The 24,706-nt window shown below is 41.0% G+C and overlaps 1 protein-coding gene across 1 annotated transcript; it reads right to left on the reverse strand.

Moving 5' to 3' along the window:
* Positions 1–987: 987 nt before the first annotated feature.
* On the reverse strand, positions 988–24,706 carry LOC134330095 (pecanex-like protein 3). Its single transcript, XM_063011051.1, has 34 exons — positions 24,439–24,706; positions 21,871–22,079; positions 21,522–21,627; positions 21,198–21,237; positions 21,016–21,102; positions 19,164–20,813; positions 17,766–18,065; positions 17,433–17,490; positions 17,189–17,330; positions 16,945–17,102; positions 16,124–16,277; positions 15,993–16,025; positions 15,706–15,877; positions 14,210–14,320; positions 14,032–14,123; positions 13,847–13,956; positions 13,641–13,746; positions 13,461–13,553; positions 12,420–12,570; positions 12,187–12,331; positions 11,228–11,405; positions 11,025–11,133; positions 10,084–10,213; positions 9,750–9,808; positions 9,445–9,660; positions 8,894–9,147; positions 7,989–8,219; positions 7,775–7,878; positions 7,539–7,686; positions 6,723–6,953; positions 6,331–6,605; positions 6,039–6,205; positions 5,027–5,427; positions 988–4,870 (listed from the first exon to the last, which is right to left on the reverse strand). Exons 1-34 carry the CDS (start codon positions 24,589–24,591, stop codon positions 4,712–4,714), a joined length of 6,732 nt encoding a protein of 2,243 aa, XP_062867121.1. The 5' UTR covers positions 24,592–24,706; the 3' UTR covers positions 988–4,711.

A 24,706-nucleotide genomic window follows, 5' to 3' on the forward strand; every position in this document is an offset into this window, starting at 1 on the left:
AATGGACAGTGTATGTAGAAGCAAGAAGGTGGTTTTAATTTTATCAGCTCCACTCCACATTACTGACTGTCCATCTATTTCTGTACATACTTTTTTAGTCTGTTTTCACCCTGTTCTTCAATGGTCAGGACCCCCACAGGACCACTACAGAGTAGGTATTATTTGGGTGGTGGGTCATTCTCAGCACTGCAGTGAGACTGGCATGGTGGTGGTGTGTTAGTGTGTGTTGTGCTGGTATGAGTGGATAAGACACAGCAGCGCTGATGGAGTTTTTAAACACCTCACTTTACTGCTGGACTGAAAATAGTCCACCAACCAAAAACATCCAGCCAACAGCGCCCTGTGGGCAGCGTCCTGTGACCACTGATGACAATCTAGAAGACCAACTAGTAGAAACAATGTAGAAACAATGAGGTGGTTTTAATGTTATGGCTGATCAATATATATATTCAACCATTGTCCCTCCCTCTATACACACAAGCCAATCATGGAATCATAGATCCAATTAAACCTGGTGTAATTTTAAAGCTGAAATATTAATATTCAAAATTATCTACACAGAAAAAGTACACAAATACTCCCCTCTACCAGTTTTGTTTTTAAACATTACTTCATGCCAGTAAACAGTAAGTAAAACTTCATGTTAAGTTCAGTTCAGATTTAGAAGTACCAAATCAAGATGTTTTGAGTGAAAACTTAGTGTAAGTGTGGACTGGAAGTGTGTTAAATAAAAAACTAGTGAGAAATTACCCCCACCGAAACAAGTTAGCTTGGTATATTTCCCAGACAACTCCCACAGATATAAACAAATGCCATCTCAAATGCCCTTTTTTGTATTTACTTTCTTGCTCATATCTCAGAAACATCTGACCCATAAGTAGTGTAAACGTTCTCATGTGATTTGTTGTGACGCAATTAAGCAATAGGTGGGAAAATGCCACCCAGCAGTGAGGGCTTCATACTACAGACCAAACAGCACTGTGCAAATGATGACCGAAAAAGCTTTAATTTAAATAGAAGGGAAAAAAAATAAAAATAATTCACAAAAAAATCCAAAAAACTGTACATATCTTTGAATAATGAACAACCTTTAAATAAAACAATACCCCATACAGAACTAAAATGTGATTTAAAAAAAAAAAGGGATGTGTACTATTTTACAATACTTGTGCAAAAGTAGTATTTAATCGCTCTCCTTTCCAAAACTGCATGAGATCAGAGAGCACTTTTTTTTACCTCTCTGCATAAAGGGGGAACAGTAACACAGCTCCCCTAAGACTCAGCATAGTGTTATTGAAAAATAACCAGGAATCCAATAATAAAATAGATGTATATACTTTCAAATATATATTTATATACAAAACATACCGCTGATAAACGGCAGAAATCCATTCAGTCCCTTTTATTAGCGACACCCGAGACTGTTCAGTAACCTGTGCTTGCCTCGTCTTTAAATGCCATGTAGCTTTGGAGATTATACTAAGATTGACAAATGATCACTGCATTGACACAGACATTACAAGCAAAACAAAATTGGCTTAGCAACATAAAGATTTTCTATAAAAGTGGCGTTTAAAACCTGAGCAGAGCAAGACAAAGCAAACAGTGTGTGAAGCAATGCGTTTAACACAGAAGGAATGAATGTCTGACCACAAAGCATGAAACATTAGCTGCATCTCAAACGGCGTACTATGCACTATGGCCGTCATATTTTTGAGCTTTTAAAGCCCATGTGACCACAATGTCGCTAAAGGACATATTTTTGACCAACATTCTCCAGCTCTGATTGGCTACTGTTAACAAGCAGGGCAGCAATCATTTGATAGCTACCGTAACCATATAAAGGTCAATGTGTTGCACATCTTACCAACAACAAAACAAAAATTCAAAACAGACCAAATAAATACCTTATCATAAATTTAGGTTTTGCTGTATTGGGTTGCCGTAACAGCCTCACTATACATTGCTATTTTGCATATATTACTTAGCACAAAGACTTAACATACTTGAGCATTTTGCACTAAACAGAAGTGACCGTTTATTGTTCAGTGCCTTAGGCTGGTTAGCCTTCAAAGAATCTGTTGCTTTCTAAAGCCATATACCAAACCAGGAATAAAGAAAAACATCCACTACACAGATTAGAGAATGCATAAATTCAATCAACACATCAGCTAAATGTTCACTGAAGTTAAATGCTGATCAAACATAAACAGGGCCATCAGTAATGATTTAAATTGAGTGACCACAACAGGTGTATCACCTTCCACTACAACAAGCAGGCTGCAAACTAAATTTTGTTTGTGATTTTATACATTAAACAGTTTGCATTTATATAAACGCATATGAAAAGTATGCAAAATAAGCCATTTGAGGTACAGCTGCAGTACTGTCTGCCTATTGCCATGCATAGAGTTCTAGATCTGATTAGCAAATATCATTTGAGAGAAAAACAAGCTATAAATGTGTAAGAGGGGATGAACACATACCAAACTGGATAATGGTACTGCATATAGATTTTGGGTTTTGTTTGATTTTGCATTGTAGTTGAAGGTTTTAAGAGGGCTCCTACAAACAGAAAAGACGATGAAACTAAAGCCAGGCCAAAATCATCATAAATAAAGCACTGCAACCCATCACCACATAAGTAAATACGTTCCATGGAAACCAGCAGTCGGAATGATCATGCTCTTTCAGAACAATACCAATCTGCAAACCCTTTTATGTTTTTTTCAATAGCCATGACCCTTCAACTTTAAAGCACAGTTCACAAAGCCTGACCATGCAGGAATCCACCTCCACCATCTATTATCCAATTTTTAGAGTACAGCTTTGGCCAATCACAAACCATACACCATGTAACAAATTACAGAACAAACAAGACAAAATGCAAATTTCCTATAGGGCATGTTTGCTCCATCACAACCAGCAGGTATTTGTGCCCCAGGACCTTGAGCTGTGATCTTCAGAGAAAAGTCAGACATCTGTTCTTATTAGCAGTCAATGAGTGCAGTTACATGTGCAAAATCATAATAGTTTAATCATAAATGTTATTAGTTAACAGAAGTGAGAGAGTTGTCAAAGTCTAGCTGCTGACAGTTCTATCAGTTCTACAAGCTATCAATTAAAATGTTCAACTAAGTGATAGTGTCTTTTAAAATAAAGTGGCAAGGGAGTACTCTGTTTTTGAAAGGGGTCTTTATGCTGTCTATGCAGTTTCTCTAGTTTCATTTAGCATTTTATAAATTAATAAGATGCATGTAAATGCACTCACTGCTTTACTTGTTTAATTTGTGAGGCATAAGCCAATTTAAATAATAGGCAAAAAGAGTGAAAAGCATAGAAAGGCTGTCTGAACGGTCCTGAAAAGACTGGGTGAAGCAGAGGCTACTGCTCAATCAAGAGTAGAATCACTTTCCAGTTATCATTGGCATGTGACAAAAACCAAAAACCGCCAAATCCTCCAACTCCAAACAAGGTCAGCATTCAAATAAATATGTATTTGTTTTATATTTCATTCACCCTCCCCCCAGGTTCAACTAAGCTCCAACTAAAACGCTGGAGGTTAAAAGGAGCAGTAGTTTAGTTAGATCCATTAGTAGTAGAGGAGATGGTGCAGTAGCAGTAGTATCACAGTAGGAGAAGCTGTACGGCCGATGCTTGGTGATCGACCACAAGAAAAGACAAAAAAAAAAGGCAAAAGGTCCAATCAGAGGAGAGCCAGCACTGCATATATTTTTTCTACTCCAGCACACCCAGAGTGCACTCTGTAGAGAGAAGTCCTGGATAGGAAAAATGGCTAAACTGTGCAGATTTTGATATGAAGATATGGAGGGCCACTGAAGGCACCTTTTTGAATGTTATAATTTGTCCCTCAGATAGATTCTTGATGACCATTTTGCTTCTCCTGGTGAATTGTAAATTATACAAGAGGAGCACCAAACTTCATAGAAACCTGTCAGAATAACTGTGTTCTTGTGTTTTATCCCTGAAGCTGTCTGACGTAGCCGTCACGATTAACCAACATCGACCGAAATTGTGACATACAAATTCCCTAAGGGCACTGAAATGAACCATAAGAGATGTTATCGTTCAGATAGCTTTTAGGAATGTAAAGGGGATGAAAGCTCAAGTTCTTTGGTGCTTAAATGGCAAATCAAATTCTGCTGTACATAAACGGTAGTCCTGTGGCAGGAACAGTGGGTGAAAAGAATCCTGCTAAACAGTAGGTTCTTCTATACGATGTGCAGATAAAGGCTCTAATCGTTGTATCACACAGACCTTCCTTTCTTAACGTGATTGAAGTGAAGGATTCAAACTTGAGGATCCCAACAGACCCACCGTTTCATCAACAATTTCTTCAGATTGTACTGGCTTGGAGTTTTTTGGCATGCAAAGCCAAAATGTGACTGGATCCCTATTCAAAAGGTTCCATAACACAAGTTCAAGACTTGGTTTATAACTTGTAACCTGAATGCATTTGTGCCATGCAGTACCCTTTGACTGTGCTCGCATACTGAGCAAAATAATACCCATTCCTGCGAAGCAGTTAAGCGCAGAAAAAATGCAACAAGTTGATGGAGTCAGCTTGACTTGACATAAAGGCAAGCTTTTAACTCTTCGTTAGCTGGACTGAACTCGGTGGGCTTAGCTGGAGACCAGCTCCAGATCCCAGATTTACTTGGCCTAAATGTACAGGATCGTCTATGTAGTCTCAGCGAAGATGCTCAAGTAAAGGCAGTTCGGTGGCCTCCTCCTGCAAACTGGGAGGATCTGATGTAAGAGGCGTAGTCTCAGTCGGCACAGGAGCACCCACTTGATCTAGTGTTGGGCTGACCTCAGGGGGTGGTGCAGGTGGTGAAGGCTGAAAAGGCTGGAAAATAAAGTCAAACACATGCATATTAGTTTAATCTAATTCAGACTATTTCAAAACAAATACATTAATGAGCAAATGAAAAAAAAAAACACCACAAAAATAAAAAAGAATCAAAAACAATGAAAGTGCTAATTAAAAAAAGGATCTCCCTACCTGAGTCCGGATACTGTGAGGATGCCCTGCATCCCCCTCCACTGCCGCTGGCCCATTAAAACCTTTTCTGCCCGACAGACTCCACTTACTGTAAATAGCGTCATAGTGCAAGCCGCCGCCCTGGCCGAGCCCAATGCTTATACCCCTCAGTGAGGCCCTGTGGCTGGTGCTGTCCTGCAGGCTACCGGGACAGAAGCGCTCAGCCAGTGGCATGGCTACTGATCCGCTAAAAGACAGCTGTGAGCTGGACAGGTGCTGACCCAGCAGACCCTGTATGGAAGATGTACGCTGAAGAGAGCTGACTAGGCCTGCATCCATCCTGCCCTCTGATTGGCTGAGTAGTGTCAGGGGGAGGGGCTGGGAGTGGACTGGCCAGCTTGGTCCTGCAGGGTTGTCTGTTCCTGTAGACAGACATAAAAGCAAGTAGCTTACTAAAATAGAAAAGTGAAATTAAAACAAAGAGCTATATTTATTCGGTTTATGCTCCACCCTAGCTTGTGAATGTATACAGCATATCTGAAAGCCATCTTTCACCAGTCAGAATGACTAAAGCACACTGGGTACTACATGCCCCCACCCCTGGACACTAGCACATTATGCCTCTGCATTATGTTGATATGCAGCAATCCTTCCACTCAATTTCCTGCAGGTAGTGGTCAGATATTTGGACCTGTACTGTTCTCTTGGTGTATGCCACACTTGCCGACTGGTCAGAAATGTGCTAACAAATCACTCTTTTAAAGTCACCATTTCTTTTTTTAATTTGTCACCTAGATCCCTATTAAAAATGAATTAGACCGTTTAGGATTACACTGTTGCACAACAAAATCGCTCCATCGCTTCACCTTTTTAGATTAAAATGTATTGCAAGGCAAGCATAGACAAAATTGCATATATTTTTCAAGGGTAATCATACAGAACAACTATCAATAGTATTGATGCACTGACAGACAGTCATAAAATGTACAATATACAGTGGTGATTACAGTAATTAGTGTTGTTTTGGTCTTACCCATTGATGGCTGCACAGTGGGGATGTGGGACTGGGACACTGTGGGTGCTGTGCTTTGGGGAGGGTGAACTGTGGGGTTGTTACTGATAGAGGAAGAACCACCACCACAGTCCGAGTCTTCAATATTTCCACCACTGTTGCAGCCTGCACCACAGCCCTTCTGGAGCCTGCAGGATAACGATGAGTGTTTAGTGTGGTTTATTAAGGAATACAGGTTTGGTTCAGTTTAAGCTAATGTGTAAATTACAAGCCACAAACAAATAACAACAACATGTGAATGTGTGTGTACTACCTGTCCCAGCTGCTAATGAACCAGGTGTAGATATTGTGGGGGCTCACAGGGCCTCCCCACACAGAACGGAGCTGGCCGTGGCCACCTGCATACGAGGTGGTGAGGGGGGAGACATAGATTGGGTATCCGATAGGCTGATCACAGGATGAGTTGATCATGTTGCGCAGTGCTTGCTTGGCGTTTTGGATGCTGCCTCGCTCAGGGTTTCGGTTCCGCAGAAAGACCAGCTCCTGCTGCTGTCCGGCCCATAGCCCACGCACACACTCTCTGTTCACCTGCAAGACCGAAGTACTAAATGTAACATCACATTTTAAACTCAAGGATTCAGCACTAAGAATTAAACCATGTAATTGAACCACTGACGCCAGTTATAAGTCTACAGCAGCATGTACCTTGATGACCCGGAAGCTGAGGAAACGCTTGTTCAGCATGATGATCTTGTACTCGTCGCTGCCGTCATCCATGACATGGCGCAGAGCCAGTAATGAGGGCATGTTAGCCAGAATAGCACTGCGCCACACTGGATCTCCTTCATGAGAGATGAGCATCTTCTCGTCGTTAGCTGTGATGGCATCATATAGCACGACAGGATCCTCAAACTCATCCGGAGAGGTGAAGTGGTCCTACATACATGCAGGTAAAAAGACGGACAGATGAGTACCACAGTGGCCTGTCTGTAATACAGCAGCAGGTGTGTGCATAGAGTTTATCAAATGTATTATCCAGTGTGGAACATACAATAATTCTGTTTACAGACAAGTGCAAGCCATTTAATTGCCCCTACACAATAAAGCAAAAAAGATTTGGACACCTGACCATAAGCATGATGGACATCCAATTTCAAAAACAAATGGTATTAAAAAAAAAAAAAAAAAAAAAAGTGACCTCCATGTAATCTTGTCAGCTCTAACAGCCACTCATTTGAGAAGGCTTCTCACAAGACTTTAAAGTATGTCTGGGGTAATTTATGTTCATTCATTTAAAACATCAGTATGGCTGAGCACTGATGTTGGTCAGGAAAGCCTCAATTAATGTTCCAGTTCATTCCAAAGCTGTTCAGTGGGGCCGGGTGTATATATAGTGCGCCTCGTATAGCTGTCCTGCTAAATGAAGACCTATTTTTGTAGCATTTATAAATACACTGCATTGTTATCCTAGAAACCTGATTAAAGGACAGTAAAATGTAGAATAGGTAATAACTGTTTTACCTGGTGCAGTTTGAGAGACATGCGCACACCAGGCGCCACCACGCGATTCAAAAGGTCCATATCAGCAAACACCCACTCATCCCTTGGTGAGGTGATCCGAAAATCACCTTTGAACAGAGCATGCAGGCCATAAAGAAATGGCTCCAGGCTGCCAAAAGAGACAAAATAAACTTAGATGTAATTTAATTTCAGCAACACCTTTAACATTTCACAATTATGTAAGTGTTGGCTGTTACCTAGCAGACATGCTGTGGGATGCTGTGCCCAGAGCCCTGCGACCCAGAATGCAGAGTCCAAAGCAGAGTGTGACCAAAGGGGAATCTTTCTCACTATCCACAGGCTAAACAGCAAAAAAATGAGTATATAACCCATTAACAAAACTCCACACTACAAACATATGATACAATGAAAAGCTAAGCACACCAAACCAGCTTATAGATTGGGACTGACCTTCTGTCGGCGACTGTTGCAATACTGTATCCAGTCCAGGTAAACCAAGCAAAAAGCAGAAAGGGTGATGCCAGAAGCTCGGTGATCATAGTCTTCATCAATGTTCAAGTTAAAGGTGGGGTCGCTGTCTACATAGGTGGCACTGAGGCAGGGCCTTAATGCTTCTAACACTGTCTCATTGGCCAGCCACTCCTCCAGTTTGGGTGAGCGACTCACATAGTAGATGATACTCTGTGAGTTGGGGGAGGGAGAGAATCACACAATATAGATTAATAATAACATTATAGGTTAACAAATAATATAGGTTTCTTAGGCAATGCCGTCTGACGGGTTGGAGGTCACACACATTCAACAGTGGTATACACATTCAAGATATCTCTTGATTTCATGAATCTTTCACAATAATATATACAGTAGATGAAGAAAGACTCAAATTAAATATTAAGTCATTAAAATATTAAGACATTTCTTTGTGTCAGTTAAATAATGGTTTTAATAAAATGAAGAAATCAAAGATTCATGTTTTTATTGCATTTTATAAAATGTCTCAATTGTTCCAAAAATAAAGTACCAGAGTTAATAAAAACAATGTGTTACATTAGCAAATTTCTTTACTTGAAGTTAAATTGCAATTCCCTAATTTGTAATGGTAACCAAAATCAGGACAGTATTGGATCAACTTGAGGTTTATTGATTTAATAAGTCAAAGGTGTAACCATGAAGCTACCACCATAAGGATCTTGAAAAGGTTTCATAACAACCGGTCTGAAATGTAAGCTGCTTTGGATAAAAAATTCTGGGAAATGGTTCAAGCTTATCTTTATTTATTCTACAATAATATTCTTTATTAGGCCACTTAGAAAACAGGTACAAATTTCATTGAAATTATATTTAGCCAGAAGTACCTTAACATAATAGGTGATGAGAATCTTGCGGAGGTCGAACACCTGCAGCATGGAGGCAGCATTGTTATCACTGATGCTATAGCCTTCCAGGACGTACTTGGTGGCTGCAACCTCCCAGGCTAGCCAGCGCTGGCCGAAAGCTGCATTGAAAGACAGCATGTGGGGCAAGTGGCCTGGCTCACAACAGCAGCAGCCCTCGTCTTCTTCCACTCCCTCAGTGATAGCTTCCACTTCCCGCTGCTGACAGTACGTACCTAATCGCACAAACACAAAGAAACACACAACCTAGGGTCAGTTACACTAGCAGGGTTTAACTTGTTTCGCTGCTAGCACAAAATAAACACTCCCAAGCCATGCTATTCATTATAGTAACCACGACACAACATCACTACTACAGAATGCATGAATTTGGTTTAAATTACAAGTTACCAGCATGTTCAACTGGATTGCACAAGTAAACGGTTCATCAAGAATCGGTCTTGATTTTTTTGATGAAAGTATGACTGATCTAGACCCTACACCATCTCCCACACCCAGTTGAGGTAGCTTACCCCGGAACTCCAGGCCTCTGAGCTGAAAGGTGACTAGGCCGTTGCCAATTTCAATTAGGTGTACTAGGGCATTGAGGTAGTCTGAGGCCAGGATGAAGCAGTCTCCCGTGCTGTAGGTACCCCAGCGGCCGAGCAGCAAGTCTCCACACAATGAGTGTTGCAGTGAGCGCGTCAAGTGCTCATAAAAGATGGAGTTCAGGTTGTTATCATCAGCGCCTTGACAATGAAAAGGAAGTAAATGCAATGCTAATAATAAAAAAATGAATAATAAAAGTCGAGTACAAAATATTCATGATTCCACTTACCAGGGTTGCGGTCAAGCTGAGTGGCCAGACGTGTATTAGAATGATCCACTCTTTTGGTGCTGTAAAGTAAGTGATTGAGGGTTATTAAGCCATATTGTATAATGGTATTACACCATTGACCTTTTATAATACTATTTCAAGGCATTTTATTGTAGCAGTTATTTTGCTTCGACATAATGGCCCATAAAAATTCCAGATTAATATGCCATAACTGGTGGTACTCTGTTATTCCCTTACAGATTAGTGAAAAATAAATAAAATAAATCACTGGCCATTTATTATTAGGGGAATACAATTTAAGCATTCACAATTTCATTTATAAAAAAAGACTTACTTATAGTCTCGTTCCCAGAACTTGACAGGGCGGGTGTAGGAGGTAACAAATACAGCACTACCGAGCACAGGGTTGAGCGGAGTGGAAAAGAGGGCAGAGAATAGGGCCTGCACAAACAACATGGCCGAATCTACAGTGCAGTTGCTGCTAAGGAAAAATCCCAATAATGGTTTTAACAAAAATAATACATCAGGCAAAAACTGGCTCTACAGCACAATACACATAAATTACACGATATGGTCATACAGGCCATATACACCATAGGGGTATTTATACCTTCTTTGGTGTCGGAATTTTGTTCAAAAAATTAAATGGTACAAATAGTTTTGTTCACGTGTAAGAAGTATCACAAATCTGATATTTCTGTTAGGTCTTTTTTTGAAAAAGAAAACTGACCAAAGGATTTAAGTTTCATATAAAAGTCATTGTCAAATTCAATACAATATAATAACAATTTACTTTTGTTGTAGGAAAAATCATTAATACCAGACTTATATAACCTATTCCATACTTCTATAACCTTGACAGTTTTTTTCTGGATTTTTCCTTTTTTTCTCCCAATCTTGTCATTTCCAATTCCTGACTGTGAACCTGCAGCCACTTTAACAACCCATAATGTGATCTAGGAGAGTCAGATCACCACACACCCCCTTTGAGATGTGTACAATCTGCTGCCACGTCTAATCACCTGCCAGTATTGGGATCCCACACAGAGTTGTATCTAGTACCAAGAGCCATGCTAAGCGCCATATAAAAAATTCACAACAGATTTTAATACAACCTCAATTAATAAAATGTTAGCTGTATGATTTTAAGAATCTTTAAGAGTCAGTGACTGACGGATTGAGGCTAGTCCTAGACTTTACTGAAGCATTATTGATAATACCAAACTGAAAGCAATTTTTGTCTTGGAATAGAACTAATTGTAAAGAGAAGGATACGAGGCACAGCAAATGGCTGGGCAAAAGCATGGAAAGCAGAGCCCCAGGTTATTTGCCATGGAGCAATGTAGGTCAGCACAAATCGCAGCTTATACAGTAGATCCCACAACTGCAGAAAAACAAAACCATAAGATACAATTGGGCTAATCCTACCAAAAATATGCTACAATGCTGGTTTAATTAAAATATGGATAAGACCAAACCTTGCTGAAGAGGATGGACAAAAAGTAGTAATCAAGCAAGAAGGTCTCAGAAAAGCGTGGGTAGTCGAACTGGAAGAAGAGGACGGTGAAGCAGAGAGTGACGTACTGCTGGGAGGGGGTGCAGAAGGACGAGCGTAGCAGCTTTATTCCGGCCACCGAGATAAACAGAGCTCGACCACTAGCCAGACAAGAAACATTATTAAGACTTATCAGTAATTAGGAGGCGATTAAGCATGATTCACAAATTACAATAATGACAATTACAGCTCAATTAATGCATTCAAGTTTGTTTGTTTAATAATTATATAACTTTGTTACATTTTACATTAATTTAGTCCAGCTTTAGTTTTCAAAAACTCTGACAGTCACTTCAAAATGATTTAAGTTGGCTCTGTCTAACTACCCTAGCCTCACACCTAATGCAGTGTTGGCTTCTGTAACATTAATGTGTGGATAGAGGTTAGACGTAATGCACGTGTGCAAAAAGGCTGTGCGTCAAACTATCTTGAACACCTTGTTCCTCTCCTAAAAACTATCCATGATTCTACAGAGCTTAAACGACAGACACAAAAGAGTCAGAGCCTGCTACCACTTATCCTGGTCTTTCAACTCATTTTAGCTTTCAGACATAGCCAACTGTGTCTGTGTAGGCACCCGGTTGGCCAATAGCAGAGCTAAAAACTATAGAGCTCAGCAGTGGTGGACTGGCGTGTTTTACCACCACATGCCATATTATAGATTCTATAACTATAGAAAATTCTATCTGGAGTCAAACAAATTTTCTGCCATGCTCTAATGAAGTACTTTAAGTAAGTTAAAGTCAAATAGGCAAAATGCACCTTAGCATTATTTACCGAGTTAAAAACATACATTATGCATTAATTTGTTGACCCTACAAGTCATATGAATAGATTTAAAAACTAGCTGTGGTGTCAAAGCATGTGTGAGCAGTAGCTTACTAATTTCCCGGCTTGTTCAGGTTCTGGCTGATAGTGTGAGCCTCAGTTGTCAGGGAATTGAGCACCACAGCAGGGTAGATAAAGTATTTCTCCACACACTGAAGCCAAGCATACAGCTTCTCAAACCACATCAGCTGAGCAGCATCTGAAAAACAAAAGAACAACCAAAATCATTTTAACATCCTAAACTAGTCAGCCTTAATGTGCATGCGTGCGTGCGTGTCTATACTTACCCCGGACCTCAAATTGGCTGTACTCGCGAGAGCGTAGCACTGGGTGGGCCAGACAGAACCAGGGGAGTTGCTTGCGGAACTGAGGCAGTAAGTAGTGTGTAAGGAAACCCACCACCCCAGCCAGAATATACAGGACGAAACTGAGAGCAGGCTGTGTAAGAGAGAGAGAGAGAACATGTAGACATGCTTAAAAAAATACTAATGTTGTTGCTTGATAATCTAAGAAACAACATTCTGAATGCCTGCTTCATGTAAAGTGGTGCACCAGTGCAGAGCGGTATCCCAGCAGAGCCACCAATCTGGCTGGGCATCTACACAAACAAGATTGACCGTGTTTAAGGGTAAAAAGGTTGGGCAGGGGTCTCTTCCTGCTTTCACTGCAATGTATGATCTCCAAGCTTAATTTGGGCTCCTGCACATGTCGGGGGAGAACTCTCCATACGTGATATGGCTCTGAGTGGGAACCCAACACTTGTGGGTGATAAGAAGCGACCACAGTGAGGGGGCGAATTGTCATCTGAATTTCCTTGATCAGATTAGGGATCGTGTAAGCGGCAGCCAATTTACAATTGGGAATAGGAAATGAATACATTGGGAGATAAAGGGGGGAACATCCAGAAAAAATTGCAAGGGATTGAAAACCCTTGGCCGGCAAGCATATGCCTATGTAAATGTTTTTTTCCTTCAGCCATAATCCCAATTTAAGCCTCACTCCCAATGCAAATGTCAAGTGTTAGCTGTTGGAATGATTTTTTTAACCAACAGCGTTAATCAAACAATTAAATGTCAACAACAGATTAACCGTGCAGGATATATCCCACCTTGTTTGAAGGTGGGATCACAGCACAGAGTCAGCAACTGTATGGCTCAAGGGCCCACAAGTGGATGCTTGGCAGAGCTTGGATTCGAACCCACAACCTTTCGATTAGTAGCTCTACCCAGTAAACTACCACTGTTGGTAGTGCATGACTAGTGCATGACTAGCTTAGCATCAAATGAATAATATTCATATTGTGCAGACTAATTTGGAAACTAGCTTACCTGCAGAGCAATGAAGACAGTACTGGCACTGATGGCAAAAGTGATAATGGCCATGAGCGGACACATGACCAGGTCTGAATGTAAAATCTCCTTCTGTAAACAAAAATGGGTAAAAATCAGAGGAGGAAAATGCTCACAAAACACTGATCTTCTCTCTAAGCGGGTATAGAGTACATTTACCACCGAGTTGCACAGTTTGTCAGGCAGCGGGTCCTTGATTTCAAGTGGCGGATCCTCAGGGATCCGGCTCTCCAGCTCCGGAAAGAGTTTGGATCGGATTAAAGACCTGTCACAAAGTACAAGTAACACCAGCATAAATTCCAGGTTTCACTAGCACATGGGTGTGATTTATGTAAATAGCAATCAGGTCTGAGGTTAATACTGACCACAGGACTGTGGGATCACTGCTTTGCCTGCTCAAGTGGTAGGACAAGGCAAGGAGCAGGCCACAGAACACGGAGAAGAGCACTGGAACATGAGCCTCCCCCCAAGGTGCCTATACAAGTTTGACATACGACGGTTATAACAGCATATGATTTGTAACACAAATCTCTCATGATGATTAACTTACATTGATAGCACCAAGGCAAAATCCATAAACAAGAGCTGCTACTAGTACACTGCGGAACAGGCTGTAGAGTGAGGACAGTGGACTTGTGGTGGCTAAAACATTACAACACATGATTAGACATGTAATTATTATAACTATTATGAAGTAAAACTATTGTTCATGAGCAAAATAATCTTACCAGTTCCACCCAACACGTGCATGTCAATCTGCTCCAGCAAACACATGAGAAAGGTGTTGACCTGAGGTAGGAGCCCAAAGAGGAAGATGATCGGAAAACATAAGATGAAAACTGCAAAAAATACGGGGGATGGAGGTTAAACAATATAGGGACAATATTTTATTATACAGTAAAATATATGTATCCTGAGGGCCAAAAGTGTAAGGCCACTATTTTTTTTTTGCATTTTTCTTAAATGGAAAACAATGTTTTTCCTTCTAACTCATACCTTAGCTTAACAATTTTAATGAAAAGTTAAATCTTTAAAAAAAAAAATTACATGATTGTTTTTCCATTTCTTAGTGTTTGTTGTGCACCCCTTTAGTTCTAATGACATCATATACTTAAGCTGGTATGGATTCCACAAGGGCAATATTGGATGCTCTTTGTGCTACTAAATGCTTGACTTCATCTGTCTAAGTTCCTCCATAAATGCACTTACATGCTCTTCATTAGGGCCATATACTAAGAAATATTTTATTGCATATTTCTTGTCTTAAACCAAGCTTCTAATAAGCAGATCAAATCAACTTCCACCAGACCCCCAGTTTTAGTTTTTTTGTTTATTACCAAAAAGCCTGATTTCCAGGGCTTCAAAACGTAGGCTGATTTTACAAATAAAAAAGGCACATGATGTTATGTGAACCTAGCCATTGGGGGCTACACAAATCAGTGCACTCTTGGTGCCGGCCCAGAGCCCAGACAATGAGGAGGGTAGCACCAGAAAGGGCATAAGGGTAAAAAACAAACAAAAAAAACCCTGTAAATTATGCAACTGTATGATCTGATGCAGCAACCACTAATGGGGGGAGCCAAAAGGACTACCACAGTGGGTGCTGTTCACAATTTATTATCACTAATTTTAGCCATTCATGCTAAATGTATGTGCATGAAAGGGCGATCTTGCTTTTTAATCTATTGACACAGTAGTTTTGTGAAGACCACAGTACGTCCTAAAACCTGCATCAATCCACCGTTGTAATTTCTTGCATCTTTTATAGGTAACATTCTGTTTCGCTTTTGTGCATCGTTATACACTTCAGAGATTTCTTCCAATTCTACAACACAGCCTGCACTTTATACTGGGTATAAAGAGTTAAAGAGCGTTTAAATCAACTTAACTCACATTTAGGTATTCAAGCTGACATTATTTACAAGTGATTTCTTGGCTGTAAACAGTTATAACTTTGAGCTTTGCCTTCCTACGGTCCACCTTCAGAGTAAAGTCTGGCAGTGTATTTTGGCCTAGTCAGAGTAAAGGTCTGGTACAAGCAGACTTTTAACACAGCAACTCGCATAATATAAACTGTGAAATGGTCATGTTGTACTGGTACTAAACCCACTTACATTTTATCAATAATTTCATTAAGTAATTAATTAATTATGAAAATGATCCATCATATCAATGCCCAGGCCTAGGAGATTGTGAAATGAAATATCGAATTGTATTGACTGACCTATCAGCATGTCTCTGGCACAGCAGAGGAAATGAGCAGAGAAGAAGGTGACTCCGTACAGGGAAATGGGCTGCAGGTTGCTTGAATTGCCAGCTAGGTCAAAAACCCAGATAAGCACACAGCACAGGCAGAAATATACCGGCCTGCTGTACACAATGATCCAGTTATGACCCTGTGCAAGGACAACATACAATATTTACTAAGCATCTTTTAAATAGCACCTCATATAGCTGATGTCTGAAACGGTGGGAAAAAAAAACTAATCCAGATGGATATTGTGTACTTACATGCATTGGAGAGGCTGCATCAGGCTGCACACTCTAAAAAAGACACAAGAAAACACTTGAGACTACAATCTAAAAAGGCATTCAAATTTAAATAAATAAAGTTAGTTATACAAAAGCTAGCCCAAGTTCACCTTTAGTAGGGCGTACTGGCAGCTGGCGATGACGAGGCAGAACTGGAAGACCCAAATGTCTCGGAAGAAGCCCTTCAGCAAGAGCTGAAAGCCGAGGAACGCCACCAGGCTCGCTAACACCACTGCAAATATGTTCTCTCCAACTCGTCGATTTCTGAGGTGCAGTCAATCAACTCAAGTCAGGTTTCTTGCAATAAGGCAACTCTAAAACTTTGCAAGACTACTAAAAAAAATTATTTGGCATACTAGCTTTGGTGTATTTAAGAAGAAAAAGCAATTGGAAGGCAAGGTTAGAAAAAATTTATTTGAAGAATCCATGTTAAGTAATAAGATGCAAGAATGTAATAATCCACACTGTAAAAAAGCTTTTAGGGCTGTTTTACTGCTAATGCTGCAATATGTATAATCAAATGTCAAATTCCTCAGTGCACATACAATCAGCCGGCTATTTCTTAAATGCCTATATACTAAACAATAGTAACTGCATTGTTGGGTAACCAATTCTATCACTAATACTATTTATTGCAGAAGTAGGTCGATACAGCTGGCTACCGCAAAGTGTAAAAGGAAAGACTGGAGCTATTTTTTATAGTTCCGGCTAGGCCTTAGTTCCAGTTAAGTAATTTATTTTGCTTCAGCATACAATGAAAATAGGAAAAGTTGAGCTTTTAAATTTGTGAAACTGTCTGTATACAAAGCAAGCTTTTTTAAACAAACTATTACACAGATTTGGTGTTTTGTTTTTCCTTTGTAACCTTATTGGTATAAATTTGACTAAGAAAATAATAATAAGGCCAAAGTACTAGATAAATTTCTCTCACCTATCGAGTAAAGCAAGCAGCGCCAATCGGTCATAGCGCACTCTGAGCCATGTCCCCGGCAGCACCCAGAACTTATAGTACTGTTTCGGCTTGGCTTTCTCCTCAATCATTAGTGTGTTCTCCTGAGATTCCTGCAGGGACTCGTGATCCAGGTCAAACTAAAGGGACAAAAAAAGATTTTATACAAAAGTTGATAAAATGGTGTTTGTGGGGGGGGTAGGGTAAAGTAGGATATGAAGCTCACCTCAGGCATTTCCAAAGGCACTCTGCGCACCTGCATGCCCTGGAGGACCACAGGTCTAGGCTGTAGTATGGACAATGCAGGAGCTACGTCCTGCACGTCAGTGGAGGTAAAGCTGGAGGACTGTGACTGCCTCTCTCTTTCCCTGTGTAAAACACACCTTGTATTGGTTACATTCTCCACCAGCTAAACTAAGGCAGCTATAGGTCATTTCAGTAATCAGTATTACGAGTGCTGCTGGACTTACTGCACTGGGTCCTCATAGCCTCCTCCTGAAGGTCCAAATGTGTATGATCTTTTTATACCTGTGGGATATGGAGACAGTAATAATAAATAGGCATAGTGAGTTAAATATTTTTGTCTTTTTGATTGACAATTGACACATGCTGCATTTGGTTAGTATTACTGAAGGTACAGAAAGCACCAAACAGGGCCAAAGTATTACTGCATGTGGGTAATTTTTCTACACAGCACAGCAATGGTCAGCAGCAGAGGGTTAATGTCTGGTTATAACAATGCTTTTTTTGTGGTTTTAGGAGCCCCTGCTAGTGCTAGTAACCGTGGATGAGCTTGGCCTTACCGCTCTCGTCGTAAAAGTAGTGCACGGCTCCCTCCGAGGTATCGTCAAACGTAGAAGCCTCATGCACTCCGCTACGAGGCAGCAACAGAGAGGAGGCAAACTGAAGGGCTGTGGGAAGAGCGCGTGCCCGGGAATGGGACGAGGCACGGGCTCTCTGAAGATCCTGGAGGCTGGGTGGAGAACCCATGGTGGAGGGCGGTGGAGTAGGGTTACTACCAGCATTGTGTCTTCTGCGGATGGCTTGGGTCCTTTTTACACTGCTTACGGAGTCTCGCTTACTCCCCTCCTCAGCGGCCAATGCTACAGGGGACACAACCATGTTCAACTTGAAGTTTCCATTTAAAAGTAATAAGATAATAATGTTTAAAAAAGAAAGGGGATGCATGCAATAATATATGATAGCAACAACCCAGTGTTTTATTACATCTCCATCAACCATGTATGTAGCATGTACACTACAAAGAAGGTATAAAAAATAAAAGGCACTGTTTTATAGCATTACATTTAAAAACTTACAGTTTATGAAAACTGAAAGTGAAACATGGCAAAGATGACACAGTTCTCACACTGAGTGCTGAGGCATGATCAGTCCCATTCCAAAAACCAAAAAAGTGAAAAACATCCAGCCCAGCTTCAATGACTAGTCTATAACATAAAACTAATAAATTACTAACAAATATACAGTTTTAATACGGATTATGGGCTTTAAGCTCATAAAAAAAGATTTTTAGACTAAAAACAAAATCTACATTCAGAAAGGTGGAGTGGTTCTTCTTACTGTGTTCATGTTCATCTTACTGTTGTGCATTACTGCCATGTTTACCATGTGATGATGTTTCGGAATCAATGATGCAGGCAAACTTGTTGATATTGCAATAAAAAAGCACTTTGTGGTTAACCATTGAGTAAATATGGTTGGTTAGTGGTTAAAATAAAGATGTTACTTGAACTGTAATTTTCTTAAACTAATTTGCTGCTTCTCAAACCACATCACTTCAGAACCACTGGTAAACAGCCCATAATTACATTAGTAATTATATCAGACTCAGCACATTTACATTTACAGCATTTAGCAGATACCTTGATCCAAAGTGTAGCTAATTAAAAAGCAAGCAGTTAAGCGTGAAGGGTCCTGCTCATGGGCCCAAAAGTGGCAATTTGGTGGTGGCGATAGAGCTTGAACCAGCAACCCTCTGATTACAAGTACAGTACATTTACTGCTGAGCTACCACCACCACATAACTTAACTTAAAAGTATTCAAAAGGTCAAAATTTAAAAAGAATTCTAATTACACATACTCTGAACAGAGGTGGATAAAGATGATAAAAATAGTAAATGTACAATAAATAAAGCTTAAAGATCTTAAAGTATAAAACATAAGGGCAGCATCCACTAACCTCCTCCCACTGCTCCTTCCTCCAGCAGTTCTCCTGCCCTCCATCCAGTCTGATTTCCTGTCCACGAGCCCCCCAAAGGTTCAAGTCTGTGGGCCCTAGGAAAGACTTCAGAGTGCCCAGTGCGAGCCTCTAGGTCCGACTTTGATATAGTGAGGGGCCGTTGAGCGGGAGTGGAGGAAGCTGCTAAAGGCAGATTGGTGGAAGCTAGAGTTCCTGTGCTGGTGTGACCTCCACCGGCACCGTCCATACTAAGCACCCTGGCATGAGTCTTTGCACTGGCTGTGCTGGCTGAGCGCTGGGCACTGCGGGTGTGAGAGGGGCCTATTATGTCTGGCTCCTTTCCCTCGCTTGGGCAAGGCAGCTGAGGAAGTGGTGGGGGCTGCGAGGCAATGTCAGGGTCAGGGGAGTAGCAGGAGGTAGATGAGCTTGAGTCATCCTCATCGTCTGAGCTAAAGCGGCGCTGCGAGCCCAGGCTAGAGGCTGCACTGGCATCGCTGCCATCATCCTCGTCACTCGAGTCCTCAAACAGGCTTTCGCTGTAGGCTTTGGCACCCAGCCTGCTGCGCACAGGCACGTAGTCCCTTCGCTGGCTGCGTCCGTGGTGATGCCGGCGTCGGTACGACCCACAGTCAAAGCTGCTGCTGCCAGCAGTGCCACGTTTACGTGGTGCTTTCCTACGCCCGGGCCGCTGTGCCATGCTGCCCCCTGCACGCAACAACTTCAAATCTTTGGGTCTAACAACTTGCTGCTGGGTCTGCAGTGTAGGTGGATCGGCCAGCAGATAAGGTGTAGAGGAAACTGCCAGAGCAGGTTCTGAACACACCAGACCAGAGGGGACAGATCCAGCCTGGCGTGGAGGTGGGACAGGGGGCATGGGGATGGCCCTGGCCTCTGAGAGACCGCTGCTGCTAGAAGGGGATGAGTCTCGCCGGGATGGGGGCTGTGGGAGTGCATCTTCACCCTCCACTAAAGTCCTATCAAGTCCAAGATGATGCTCTTTAGTGGGCGATCTTAGCAGCTCACTATCCGAGATGTCATCTGTGTCACTGCCTCCAAGAAAAGCGGGGTCCTCTGTCTGCTGACAAAAACCTATGGCTGAAAAGCAGGGTGCAGGGACTGCGTGATGTGGCTGGCCTGAAGACGGGCTTTCTAGCTGTGTGGAATCGGTCTTCTCACTGCGGTAACTACTAACTGTGCTTAGAGTCTCTCGATCCGTCACCACACAACTGTCTGTGGAACCAGCAGTCAGAGCCAAACCGGTGCGACTGCCTGGCTGCTTTGCTCTTGCACCAAAGACCACTGAATCAAGGCCAAGGCCCAACAAATTCTCACTTAATTCCTCACTCAAACTGCTTTTTATGAGAGGGCTAAGAGGGGCATCCCCCAGGCTCTCAGACTCAGCTGAAGGACCAAGGGGAGAGTATCCACCCAGATCAGGCCTCTCAGGACCCTGCTGTACCTGTGTCTCTGTCAAATTGTCCACCAGTGTCTGCTCTTTTTCTTCTCCATCTTCCTGGCTAGAGGGGGAGGGTGGAATGGAGGGACAGTCTGTCGGCTGCCGGCTCCCAAAACCTCCTGTCAACACTCCACTTACTCCCATTAGAGCAGGGAAATCCCCTGCCAGACAGGACTGAACCACACCACTTGTTCCTGTAAGGGTGGACACCACATATAATGAACATTTAGCTTTTCTGTATGCCTTTTTAATGAGTATTTTAATCCTGAAATAACATAGGCTATGTGCTTCCAAAAAGCTATGTGCTTGACTACTTATTCCAGATCAGAACCACAACCCGAAAGGGAACATTGAGCAATGATACATTTGGTACAGTGACGGCGGTTTGGGTCTTACTGATTGCATCCTGAGAGCTGTGTCGAAGAACCCTTCTGCTAGTTGAGTTCATCCCACTGCTGTGCTCCTGCAGCAGAGCTTTGATATCTGGAAAAGCAGAGATGTATATTTGTATTTTCTCTGTGGATTAGTGTGAGAAAGTGAAAAAAGTCCACACAGCATGCGACAACAAAAATACATACCTTTAGACCCTCCAGGGTCTTCCAGTTGTGGCAGAAATTCCTGGAGAAAGGGGGGAGGATATTACTTAGACCAGAAGTGGTGATATTGGAAATGCATTACCAAAATTAGTCAAAACAGAATCTGATTGTTTTGATCCAAAAGCAAAATCTGTGTTGGGTTTAAATTAGAGACATCAATGATTAACCAATTAACTGACAGAATTCATAGTTCGATTAATGCTGTTGGAAATAAAGTTAAATGACATTTTGTACAACAGCTAATGGTTGATTTGAATTGAGAGTGGAGCTGAAGGATTTAAGTGGCATTGAGGGATCAATCCTTACCGACACCTGGTTCAATCCAAAAAGGGAGTGCTGAGAACTGCAGCGCACTGGAGGAGTCGAGTTCACCTTTCTAAACACAGTCATCTCCACTCCAACCCCACTTCCCCTAAATAACATACAAACTCATCAGCAAAAGCAACACTGAAGTAATGATTTAATGCATGATAATTTGATGTCATTATATGGTTTAAAACACTGCCTGGATACATTTTAGTCTGGTATGTAAAAGTGGCTACTGTTACAACAGCAATATGACAAAAGAAACAATCAAGCCACCCAGAAGTGTTTCAATTTGTAATGATCCCATGCTTTCTAAGCTCATGTTTATTTAACCCCATGTTGTGAGTACCTGTGCTGGCTGCTATCATGAGCCCCGGAGCCCTCGTCCCCCTCCACCACTCTCTGGAGGTCTGTGGTCAGCGAGGCCTGCCTCTTCTCCACAATCTCCCCCAGGTCAAACATGGCATGCAGTCGAAAGTTCACCACCTTTATGGCGATAAAGAAAACGGCAACCACAGCACAGTAAGCCCCGGCTATTATGATGCTGGGTGGCAGTGCCTGTGGAAGAGAATGAGAAATATTGAGAAGAAGAGTAAATTAAAAGACTTGTCACAAAATTACAAGTCACAAGATATGACCGTTAGCCAACTGCTTTACAAAATACCACTTAAAATTACAGCTACACAATCAGATTCGGCCACGGTCAATGATGTACAGTAGTTTAAACTTATGATGTACATGTAGCCAGCAGCTACACAGACAGTATAGAATTGATAAATAAAGTGGTTTTTAGATAGACACTAATATAAACATATGCAAATAGCATTTATTTTCAGATTTTATCTTAATTACAGCTTGTATTTTCCAATATCAATAGTACACTACATGGTTACAGATATATGGTTACCCCTAATTGGTGGCTTCAGATATTTTAGCCACAATATTGTTTAGAGGCATATATTTGTTTTTACATACAGCCATGCAATCTCCATTGACAAAAACTGGTAGTAGAATGTGTTGCTGTCAAGTGGTTTTGAATGTGGCACAATCACAGGATGCCACTTTTCCAGCAGGTCAGTTTATCCAAATTCTGCTTTGCAAGAACTGCTTTTGATGACTTGGTGTTGTTAATGTAAAAAAGCAATATCTAAAACTCTCAACAGTTTTGCAACAAGATGCAGAAGCAATCATGACCACACACACTTAGTAAACCAAGATCTCTTAGCAAAATTTAATTAAAGCATCAGCTGAGGGTGTAGAGCAACAAGGTTTCTCAAGCAATTTCTTGAGGATGCATTGCAAAGTTTAATGCTTCTCTTAGCCTACTCAAGACACTCTTGACTGATCATGTGAGCTTATCATCATACCCTCCATGACCCAGATCAGGTGTGTTCAGACCTGGAAAAGCTTCAAACCCTGCAGGGCACTGGGCCTTCAGGATCGACAGCCGTGGTGTAAAGTACTTCACAGCTGAACAGTGGAAACATGTTTTGTGAAGTGATAAATCAAGCTTTACCATCTACCAGTCTGAGGTACAAATCTGGGTTTGGCAAATCGCAAAAAGTTGGCCTCAATATGCAATGCCAAGTATTTGACAGCCAGTACAGCCAGTATTTGACTCTACTCCCCAGTGATCAGAAGCACACCGCATAAGCCACTGAGTCACCACTGTCCCCTTGTTGTGACAATTTACAGTTATACTTAAGAAAAATCTTTGTTTTCAGTTTGCAACAGTTTGAAGAATGCTATTTCCTGTTTCATCATGACAATGTGAGCTCAATAAAGAAATACTTTATGGAAGAACCTGACCTGAACTAGTCCAGCCTATTTCGGATGAATTTGAACACCAACCGCAAGCCAAGCCTTATCACTCAACATCAGAGTTTAGCCTGAATAATGTTAGTGTGAAGAAACGTAAAGGAATTATAAATAAAAGTGACGGCTGTGATGGAGCTAAGAAGAAGTGAGTATTATTGCCCAATGTTATGCAATGAGAGCTTTAAAAAGTACAAATAAACATTTGATTTTATTAGATAAATGCTTAATTTATAACCCATTTAAAATATTAAGCGATTACTGTAATGAACTTAGTGGTATATCAGTACATTTAACCTAAGTGTATACTTTTGGGTATTCTATCACCAAAGAATTAATAATTGTGCAGCATATATTCACAATTTATAAGATGATTTAACACATTTCAGTTAAATTGAAAGTGAAACTGTAATCAAGAAAATACTGTATCGGTACACTAATATGTTTTAGTTGGGTAACAGTATCAGCACATTATCAACAATATTAGTGCTTATAAAAGGTTGAAAAACAATCCTTGATACCTAGTATTAGTATCAGACTGATGCAAATCTAATAATTTAATAATTGTGCAACTTCACCACCAGAACAAGTATGTTGGTATAAATATTTTACATCACGTGTGTACAGTGTAGATTTACATCAGAAAACATCCGCCAACATAACTGTGCTAAAAACAATTCCAGTTTATCACAACACATCAAAAACTTGCCCGTTGTTCCTTAATAAAAGACTGTTTCATAGTTAAATCAGTTGGATAAAAACGTTTAAACAAGAGCCTTCATTGTAGACATAATCTTTATATTTTTAGGATTGACTTTACTGATATAAATACTGATAATTATTATTGATAAATATCAGTGCATAATACTGATAAATATTAATAATACATAATCTTATGCTAACGCTTAGACAACTCTGCCTAAATACCCCGTTTTACTGATTTTTGAGTAAGAAATTAACATCCTCTGCTGCAATTTTTAATGCACAATTACTGGTTATTAGCTAAATTAAACACAGTGATAAAAAAATATAACATTAAATGTGCCATGTCTCTCACAGACCTATACAACTCTGTTTTAAATTAACACACTGCAGTACTCACCATGTACAGAAGAAAGGGGAGGGCCAGTAAGAGTATCCAGAGGTAGAGATGGAAGCAGTTGGAAAAGGTGCTCTGATGGGGGTCGACATACCAGCCACCAGTTAGTGAGGCCCACACCCCTTGACGTAAAATCTGTAGTGCTTGAGAGCCCATCTTTCACCAATTTGATGTGACGACACAAGCCCAGTGCTACTTCCGTGTAGCTTAACTCCCTCTTCTCAAAGTCTATGCAGTAGCACTTCCATTGGGGACCATTGCTGGACATTCA

The sequence above is a fragment of the Trichomycterus rosablanca genome, chromosome 16, assembly GCF_030014385.1.
Source record: "Trichomycterus rosablanca isolate fTriRos1 chromosome 16, fTriRos1.hap1, whole genome shotgun sequence".
Lineage (NCBI taxonomy): Eukaryota > Metazoa > Chordata > Actinopteri > Siluriformes > Trichomycteridae > Trichomycterus > Trichomycterus rosablanca.